Genomic DNA, 10394 nt, shown 5'->3' on the forward strand with positions numbered 1-10394 from the left:
ACGCTCTAGGGCCGAGTTGGGGCGGAAGAGAAACACGACCTGGACAGTGGTCAGAGAAGGGGTAGGGCGGTCGGCTTGTTACCTCAGGATCTGGAAACCCTGCCGACTCCGACCCCTTAACAACCCTGTTTCCCGACTTGGTATTTTTTTTAAATCTGGCGGGGCTTTCCCTTTCAGGCCAACCACTCCCCCCGTTTACCGCTCCAGCCAGTCAGCGTCAGGCCCGCCATTTTTCAAACCCTTTTCCCGCCGCCAATCAGGATCGAGCAGTACATTCCTCTCCTGACCGGTTCTAACGGGTCTGGGAGTTAACGACCTGGGCGACCCACCGAACCTGCTAGGCTGGAGCTGGAGGGACGGGCCTGCTGAGACACCGGCCAATCGGAGGCCTCCGTGGCGATAGGGCGGTGCCTACGGGAGTTTGAATAATCACCAGAGCCAATCAGAGAGGCGGGGGTGTGGCCTGCGTCCCGGCTCGTCAAGTTGCCGTGGCGCGGAGAACTCTGCAAAACAAGAGGCTGAGGATTGCGTTAGCGATAAACCAGTTCACGCCGGAGCCCCGGGAAGGAAGCGCCTCTGGTGGATCCGGCCTCTCCGCGGGACTCTGAGAAAAAGCTACCACCAGGCAAGAATCCCTTTCAGCCCCTTCGTGTTCGTGGGCCTGCCGTTCCCCCTTTCCTCATAGCCTCCTGGCCGGGCTGGGCACGGTGGCTCTCGGGGTTCGACCCGGCGAGCGGAATCTGGGGTGCGGGGCCGGCGAGGGCCAGGGACTGTGGAGGGCTGGCGGTCGGGGCCCCGCGGGAGGGCGGGAAGCGCGTCCGGGCCTGGTTTCAGTCATTTTTTGAATGTCGGTCGCGAGGCGACAACTCTTTGGGGCCGGCGACGTGGAAGCCGGGGAAACATTTCTGTCAGGAAAAGGGTTTCGACGGCGCCCTTGGCGTTCCCTTCCTCAGCCCGGGCCTGGGCGGAGAGCGGGCGGCGGGTGGTGGCGTTTCGGGCCTTCGGGAGCGACGCGGTGATCGCGCGTGAGGAGATCGGCCGCGGCTGTTGTGGTGGGTGCTGGGAGGAGGGTGTGTGCGCGGAGGCGGCCGCCCGGGGCGGGCTGGCGGGGGAGCCTGGCGCTGGCCGCCTTCCTCGCGAGAGGGGGCGGGCGCGTATTTGGGCGGGAAGCTGAGCCCCGCCAGCGTCCACCCACCTCTCCTCTCCCCACTAGGTAGACGCCGTCTGTCACCATGGGTAAAGGAGACCCCAACAAGCCGCGGGGCAAGATGTCCTCGTACGCCTTCTTCGTGCAGACTTGCCGGGAAGAGCACAAGAAGAAGCACCCAGACTCCTCCGTCAATTTCGCCGAATTCTCCAAGAAATGTTCGGAGAGATGGAAGGTGAGACCGGAATTCGGACAGAGCTAAGGGTTTTTCAGGTGTGTTTTTTTTAGGCTATAGGACCTTAAAGGGGGTAGGTAACTTGTAACCTTCAACTTGGCGACGGTGGTGACTTCGTCCAGGTATTTTGTTTTGAGTTTGGGGCAGACAACCTTGGGTTTTCGTTTACTTCCAAGACGGCGGAAAGTGAAATGCTGCTAACCAAGGAAAATGTGGCCCTTAAGGATGATCTTGATCTTTTTTGGATGCATGTAGTTTGTAGTTTTGCTGTACTTTAATTCCTCCTTTCATGTCCATAGACCATGTCTGCAAAGGAAAAGTCAAAATTTGAAGATATGGCAAAAAGTGACAAAGCTCGCTATGACAGGGAGATGAAAAATTATGTTCCTCCCAAAGGTGACAAGAAAGGAAAGAAAAAAGATCCCAATGCTCCTAAAAGGCCTCCGTAAGTTCATTTTCAAATCAGTCAGACTGCCCCGTATTTTTCCAGTTTATTAACTCGTTGCTTTCTTTCAGGTCTGCTTTCTTCCTGTTTTGCTCTGAACATCGCCCAAAGATCAAAAGTGAACACCCTGGTTTATCCATTGGGGATACTGCAAAAAAACTGGGTGAAATGTGGTCTGAACAGTCAGCCAAAGATAAACAACCATATGAACAGAAAGCAGCTAAGCTAAAGGAGAAGTATGAAAAGGTACGTTGTCTCTTTTAAAGCCAAGATATTTTCTAAACAAGGATGTTAGAAATAGGTATGAACTATAGAGTTGGGAAGTTTAGTTCTTCTTGTATTTATGGTTGTCAGCTCTATTTGGAGAAGGTCTAGTGAAAATTGTACATTTAAGAATGTAAGCTAATTGAAACTTCCTTTCTTTTGACTGAAACCAGTGTTTGTAGCTTGGTAGATTCCTGCATATAGACTCATTTGTAGTTCTGGGTCTCTCAGTTTTAAGAAATGGAGGGCCAAATACTTTGCTTTATGTAGATGTGCCTAAAATTTGAGGGGGTGGGCAATACGAGGTAAATGGACATTGATAGTGAAAATTGTGACATCTACTACAACACCTCTGTTTTACATCATTAGCTTTTTAAAGCCTAGAGAACAAATGCTCTCAGGGCTGAGTTATGAGACTCATGAGTTATGAGACTGAAATACCTCTTTGGACAGTCATTGGGGTTATTGGTCAATAATCTTAGATTGTTTACAACCTAGTGGATTTTACAGTTGAGTAATGACACCGGATGCTGATTTTATTTTTTGACAATATTTCAGGATATTGCTGCATATCGCGCCAAGGGCAAAAGTGAAGCGGGAAAGAAGGGCCCTGGCAGGCCAACAGGTTCAAAGAAGAAGAATGAACCAGAGGATGAGGAGGAAGAGGAAGAGGAGGAAGAAGATGAAGATGATGAGGAAGAGGAGGAAGATGAAGAATAAATGGCTGTCCTGTAACGATATGTGTGGAGTGTGCGTGTGTGCTCAGGCAATTGTTTTGCTAAGAATGTGAATTCAAGTGCAGCTCAATATTAGCTTCAGTATAAAAACTGTACAGATTTTTGTATAGCTGATAAGATTCTTTGTAGAGAAAATACTTTTTTAAAAATGCAGGTTGTAGCTTTTTGAGGGGCTACTACATACAGTTAGATTTTAAAGCTTCTGATGTTGAATGTTTCTAAATATTTAATGGTTTTCTTAATTTCTTGACTTGTGTATTGTAGCACAGCAAACTTGTAGGAATTAGTATCGATAGTAAATTTTGGGTTTTTTAGAATGTTGCATTTTGTTTTTTAAAAAAATTTTTGTAATAAAATTATGTATATTATTTCTATTGTCTTTGTCTTAATGTGCTAGGTTACTTTTCACTTTAAAAATACTCAAGGTCTGAAACCACATCAAATTTTTCTTGTATTTCTGCCTGATAGTTCTCAGTCAGACACAGTTGATTTAGTAAAATGTTTGGTTAAAAGAAAGTTAAACATGCCCATATTCTAATTTACAAAGTATTCTTTAAGAAATAGATCTGGAATTTATTGAACTTCTAAAGTTGGTGCAGTTTTACAAAATGAGGTTTTTTTTTTTCTTGACATTGCTATTCATTTATTACTAACTTGTCCCTTGGGTTTGTTTTTTTTTTTTTTTTTTAACTGACTCTGTCTTTAGGGAAACTTTCTCTTTAATATTAATATGAGGCAAAGAAGCTAATACGGTGAGTATATACCTAAAAACATAAATTTTTAAAAAACATCTTTAGTAACAGGTTAAATTTTCTGTTGATTACGAACTAGTTCAAAATAGAATACCAGAATGAATTTTGGGTTATATCTTTAAAAATTATTTTGTGGTTTTAAGCTTTAGAATTTTGGGTAACCTTAAGAAAGCACTTGAAGTGGTTATTGTGATCTGCCATGACTAAATTTCACTAGGATTTACATTTATTGAGGAAAGCAATTAATTTGAGAAATGCTCCTTTGAAGGAGTTCCTTCTATTTGAATTAAGATTATTATTTTGAACAGTTATCAGAGGCTTCTAGTGAAAGTCAACCTCTTTTGGCCAAGTGGTGACAGAAGAAACCTATTTGTTGATTGTTTTATAGCTAAACCTGACAATCCTGTTTACCTATCAAGTTTTAAAATAGTCAAATTCTTACTACCCAACCATGGGAGTTTGGTTATCTGCCTTATGCCATACTTGAGTAAGTTTTTGGTAAGGATTATATCATTAAACAGGAAATACCAAAGTTGTGTTAAATGGAAGTGATGTATTACTGTAATTACCAGAGCAAATAGACTCAAAAATCTGTAGACTTCTGACTGCCTTCTTAATCTTATACCAGTAGCACATTTTGGAGCTTTTGATGCTCAAAATGCAAACAAATTTATATTTTAAAAAATAATTTCTGGTTTGTTAAGTGGCTTAATAGTGCCAGAAATTAGGGTAGTGTATTTTAGAGGCATAACCTAGGTCTGGATCCCAGTTCCCCTACTCTATAAATACTAGCTTAATGAACTTTATTTTTGACATTATATCTCCCCATTTGTCATATGAGGTCAGTACCCACTTCAGAGCGTTTTAATGTTAAAGGAGAGAGTTAAAACTATAAACACTACATGCATAAAGAGATTTTAAATAGTTGAAATAGGGTAAAAGTCTTGTTTCCTTCAGGATTTCTAAATCTATAAATTTTAAGACCCATGAGGCAGACCGATCAGATTTGTCATCTTTTTGGGAGTTTTTGTGACTGCTTTAACTCTGTTATTTTCTATAAAATGCTTTTTGTGTCTAAGCTGAGAACGACTCATTCTTAAGAGTGGCTCTGGAATAAGTTCAGGATTTAGGATGAGTCATGTTTGATATTTTTAAGTGTAGATCAAGACTTCAAATCTCTGAAAGATTGTATCAGTAAATTTTCAAGACTAGGTTACTTTAAGGAGTGGTTCTGTTGGAAGCAAATAGGGTAAGAATTAGGTTCCATTCCAGACCAGCTGGTACATGGAAGTGTTTATGAAAACTCCCCTTTTTTTTTTCTTTTAAGACCTATGTCATATCTTAGTGATACAAAATGTAAAAGAGCTATGTGGTGGGTAGTCTGTCTTTTTTTGATTCCCAGCTACCTGGTTCTCCCAGGAGACAACCACCATAATATGATTTATCCTTCAAGAGAGACTTGAGCACAAAGCATCATATACACAAGTGGAATCTTTATGTAATGATCTGTCCCTTATTCTCATCATTTTAGAGAATGTTCTATCAGTACAGTACAACACAGCTGACGCTTTCAATAGCTGGCTGCATAGTGTATCCTATTGGATAGATCATAATTTAATCCATTCCCAAAAAGTAGTTGTATTTTTTTATGGACAATATTTCCATGAATATCCTTGTATGTGATTTCAAAAAATCATAACAAAAAGTTTATGCATTTTAAGATTTGATGATTATAACCATTAAGACCTGTACAGTTGACCCTTGGAACAACATGGGGGTTATGGGAGCTAAACCCTGCCCCTCAGGCTGTTGAAAATCTGCATATAACTTAGGACCTCCCCAAAACTTTACTAATAGCCTGTTGATGAGAACCTAAACTGGTATTATTAATATGGTCAATCAACACATTGCATGTTATATGTATTTTATATTGTATTTTTAAAGTAAGCTAGAAAAAATGTGTTAGAAAATCCCAAGAGAAAATACATTTACAGTACTGTAAAAAATCCACGTGTAAATGGACAGTGCACAGTTCAAACCTACTTTGTTCAAGGGTCAACTGTACTTGGTATATGCTGGAAACCTCTTATGTTTTGTTAACTTATTAAACCCTGCCAAAATTGCTGTCAATAGAAGTTGTAGTAACACATAACGCACAGCAATGAATGTTATAGAGTGTCTTATTTCCTCATCTCAGCAACATAATAGTTATCAAACTTTTTAATCTTTGCTATTTTGATTTATAAAAAAATGGTTCCTCCTATTAAAAGTTGAGCATATTTTTATGTTTAAGAGCCATTTGTTTTCTGTGGTCTTCTGTCTCCTGGGTCTCTGTATTAGTAATTGTGGAGATTAAGGAAAGTGACCCTTTGTGACTTGCATTGTAAATATTTTTCTCCTTGTCAATTTCCTTTTGAGTTTATGATGTATTCTTTATGCAAAGATTTATGTAGACAATTTTATTAAATCTTTAGTGGTTTTGAGAGGCCTTTTCCACTCAAAAGATTATAAAAATTATCTGCTTGCTTTCTTTTAAAAAATATTTAATTAAATCTTTGATCCTTCTGGAATTTATTTTGGTCAAGGACTCAGGTAGGGGCTCAAATTTATTTCTTTCCAGACGGCAGCTACTACTTTTGGTCTTTTTATTTGTAAAAGCTGGATTAGAAGATCCTAAGGTTTCTTACATATTGGAGCAGTCAATTGCAAACTTGCTCAATAGATGACAGTATGCCTTTTTGTAAGTATTTAGTTTTTAAACAGCTTTATTTACTGTAAGTAGTAAATCATAAACTTTTCTTAGACTAGTACAAATACAGCATTATCTTAAACCTGACTATTACTACATATGTCACTAAAAATGTTTTACAAAGCAGCAATGATTTTATTTCTTGGGGAATAGCAAGAAGAAAGATAAAGGAGCTGTTAGGTCACTGCATAAGATCCAATCCTTTTAAAAATATCTCTGGAAATAACCGATTTTTGGACTTGTTCTCATGAGGTTCCTATTGGAGACTATGGCATTTTCAGAGAAAGGTAAGATATTGCCAGAAAATGCAAAGATCTATAGAGTGTAGACAGGGAAAAGGCTGGCTGTGGTAAAGTGATGAGCATACAAGAAAGTAAGCTCTATGAGGGCAATGAATTGTTTTAAATTTTGTATAATGTTCTATACCCTGTGCCAGAAATGTAGTAGGTACTCTACAGTTATAAACAAATATGCCCAAGATAAAGAGGGCAGCTACTATTTAGCTCAGTCCTGTTGTTGGATGGAAATGTGGGCCTAGGATTCCCAAATACCCCAAAATCTACATATTTTTTAGAAAGTGAAATCTGAATCATAAATGTTGGCAATGAATTCAAATGTCAGGTTCAAAGAAAATGTCTACAGGTAAGATTCTACCCAAGGGTTACGAGTTTGCCAATTCTGAAAATAGGTAAATGTAAGATAGTTAATAATATTTACTTGAGTTAGGACTGTTAGTAAGTTTATGTATGCCTTCCAGCTACGCATTGTTTTTATAGTTGTATAAGAAACTTCTCACCCTGGCTGGAAACTCTGACTCATCTTTTAGTAAATGTATATATAGACATTGTTTCTGAGGTCTTAATGGAATTTCATTGGGCTTCTGAGCTTCTCTTCAGGATTTATAGTGCAGGCTTTTCCCTTAGTGAGCCTCATCCTAGGAGTTACCACATCTATAGAATAGTGGACTCAGGAGCACAGTTAGAGTGTCACATTTAAAGAAAAGTAAAATAACTTCTAAGCAACATGGAGCATCAAACTTCAGAACTGTAAATGATCTTTGTATCAACCGATCCAGTCTCCTTCCTTCAGGAAGATATGGCAGTCAACTAGGACAATCAGTATCCTAGGGCAGCAGGTAAGATAATAAAACACTAATTCATTTACATATGTTATTCTTTCATTTTTCATTCTTCACATTTTTCCAATAAAGATGAGATGGCTTATACAAGGGATAAAGTACAGACGGGGCACCTGGCTGGCTCAGTTGGTAGAGCATGAGACGCTTGATCCTGAGGTCATGAGTTTGAGCCCCACGTTGGGCATAGAGATTACTTAAGAAAAAATACAAAGGGAAAAACAAGGTTATGAAGGAGATTAAAAGCGAGGAGATGAGCTTACACTTGAAACTTGGATTAGAGTTTGAATAGGTCTCTGTTTCTTACTGGTTTGGTAGCATCAGACAAATCATACAACCTTTCAATTTCTTCATCTATAAAATTAGAAATTTTGAAGATTAAATGGAATATATTTAAGACACTTATCTGGGTGGCAAGTGATAGTAAATAATAGCTAAAAGAATACATACCAATATGTATGAGTTAAGATAGTTGCTATGTAAGAGTATCAGATTCAGTTCTGAGATTTTTTTAATCTTTTTTTTCCATCATGGTAATTCTACTCCTTAATCATCTATATCACCCATCCCTCTACGCATCTCCCCTCTGGCAACCTTTAGTTAAGAGTCTGTTTCTTGGTTTGTCTCATTTTTTTTTTCCTTTGCGCATTTGTTTCTTAAATTCCACATACATGTGAGATCATATGGTATTTGTCTTTCTCTGACTTACTTTGCTTAGCATTATACTCTACCTCTGTCCATGTTGTTGCAAATGGCAAGATTTCATTCTTTTTTTTATGGCTGTGTGCTCATTGCTGTGTAATATTAATGAGTATTTAGGTTGTTCTTGGGGGTTTTTGCTATTGTAAATGGCAGTGCTATAAAAATTCCTGTACCAATTTCCTGGTATTCAAGTGCACTCCCCTCCAGTAACCTTCCCTGTGAATTCCAGCTGTCTCAGCAGCACCAAACTCTATTCTGTCTCCTCAGCTCACCAATATCACCACTGTTTGAGCTCCATTTTCCTGTGCCATGAACATGAAAAGTTCTCCCAGACAGCCAGACGGACATGGTAAACCTGGGGTTCACCTTGCATGCTTCCTTTCTCCCAAGTATCACAGTATGCTTTGCTCATTAGCCAATTCCTCAAAACAGCCCATATATTTTATCCAGTTTATAGTTTAGGACAGCAGGGTAAGTCCAATACCAATTACTATGTCATGGCCAGACATGGAAGTCTATTCAGTTCAATTTTCTACTGTTTTAGTTTTAGTTTTGCTTTGTACATGTAAGCATTAATACAGTTGGAGTTTATTTGCACATATCAAAAACCTGAGAAATTTCATTTAAAGATAATTTAAAGACATTATCTTAAACATTATTCAAGATGCACTTAGTTCTATCCAAGTGTTAGATCACTAAAAACTATATCTTGCACATGCTATATAAACGATGTGAGGTAGAGATTATTTATTCCCTATGGATAAACATTTTACCCCCAATTTAAGAAGAAGCATAACTTCTGAGCTTCGTTTCTTAATTTGTAAAGTGTGGGTAATGTTATCTCATAGATGAAACATAGGTACACACATGTAGCCTTTATATAGAGTTTGCAGTGTAGCTGTCTTCTGATTAAAAACAAATTTTAAGGGGTGCCTGGGTGGCTCAGTTGTTAAGCACCTGCCTTTGGCTCAGGTTATGGTCCCAGGGTCCTGGGATCGAGCCCCACATTGGGCTCCCTGCTCGGCGGGAAGCCTGCTTCTCCCTGTCCCACTCCCACTGCTTGTGTTCCCTCTCTCGCTGTGTCTCTCTGTTAAAAAAATAAAAACAAGTGTTAAGGCTTTGAAACCAGATAATAATAGCTAATATTTATAATACCCTGACTATATGCCAGGAACTATCCTAAGCACTTTATGTATATTCATACAATCCTAATAAACTCCCACAAAATAGGCACTATTATTTTCCCCAATTTGCAAATGGGAAAATTGAGGCACAGAGTTTAAGTGACTTTCTAAGGTTATATGAATAATTTGTAGTGGAACCTAGATTCACAACAGACTGGTCCACCATACTATATTCATTCAGATGAGTAGATTGTAACATCATTCTATTATGAAAATAAGGAGCCCTCCCCATCCCACCTTTCCTCAGATGTGGGCTCAATTATGGGCATTTCAGAATCTTAAAAATGAGAATTGCAAAAACAATTAGTGGATTTAGTTTAGAGTCCATCCTTCCTTTAATCTCAATTCCAGGACATAGTGGTCCACAAAAACCATTCTCTGTCCATTTTCCTGCAACTGACTGATTCTAATGAATGATATGCATTTTCATAGTACTTGATACTTTTTAAATCTGCTTTCACATGGATTAATTTTCATGTACCCAAATGACTGGCCTACTAGGGATCTGGCTCAGATCAAGTATTTATCATGTTTTCCATTGAATTATAAGTGGATTTTTAAAAAAAAAAAAAAGTTAGATTCTGTCCAGAAATGAAGTATATTCCAAGATCCCTGTGAGACTGTATCTTAGGCTTCCTTTCTTTCTACTCACTTGATCTATCAGGCTGTAAAGAGTTTTGCTTTCAATAGGCAATTCTATAGTAGAATACACTGCCAAGAAAGATATATGTGCTGGGGTGGTTTTTTATAATTGGATAAGTGACTTCAAAAAAAAATTGCTATATATAGGCAACTAGAGACCAAAATAAACCTTTATGTTTCCTTCCACAGATAAGTAAACTCCAAGTATTCCCAGCATAATTATAACCAATATTCAAGCACATACTCAACATATAACTATAGTATATGATATTTTAGCTATTATGTTATTATATCTTATAAACAATAAAATCAAGTAATTATTTCAAGCATGCAGTGTTTGGACTTAGAAACGATTACGAGTACTGAAAAAACCCAATGGATTAAAATACAGTATTTTATTTT

At 38.7% G+C, this 10394-nt stretch overlaps 1 protein-coding gene across 2 annotated transcripts; it reads left to right on the top strand.

Moving 5' to 3' along the window:
* The first annotated feature begins 499 nt into the window (after positions 1 to 499).
* On the top strand, positions 500 to 5876 carry HMGB2 (high mobility group box 2). Of its 2 annotated transcripts, none has more exons than XM_028114382.2 (5): positions 500 to 625; positions 1218 to 1382; positions 1682 to 1827; positions 1899 to 2073; positions 2650 to 5876. In XM_028114382.2, the coding sequence occupies exons 2-5, from the start codon at positions 1233 to 1235 to the stop codon at positions 2809 to 2811; spliced, it is 633 nt and encodes a 210-aa protein (XP_027970183.1). In that variant the 5' UTR covers positions 500 to 625; positions 1218 to 1232; the 3' UTR covers positions 2812 to 5876. The 2 variants fall into 2 exon arrangements, with proteins under 2 accessions (XP_027970183.1, XP_027970182.1); XM_028114381.2 differs by having other exon boundaries at positions 519 to 625; positions 1214 to 1382.
* The last annotated feature ends 4518 nt before the right edge of the window (positions 5877 to 10394 follow it).

The sequence above is a fragment of the Eumetopias jubatus genome, unplaced genomic scaffold, assembly GCF_037043125.1.
Source record: "Eumetopias jubatus isolate StellerSeaLion01/CBP00866 unplaced genomic scaffold, mEumJub1_p1.0 scaffold_2, whole genome shotgun sequence".
NCBI lineage: Eukaryota > Metazoa > Chordata > Mammalia > Carnivora > Otariidae > Eumetopias > Eumetopias jubatus.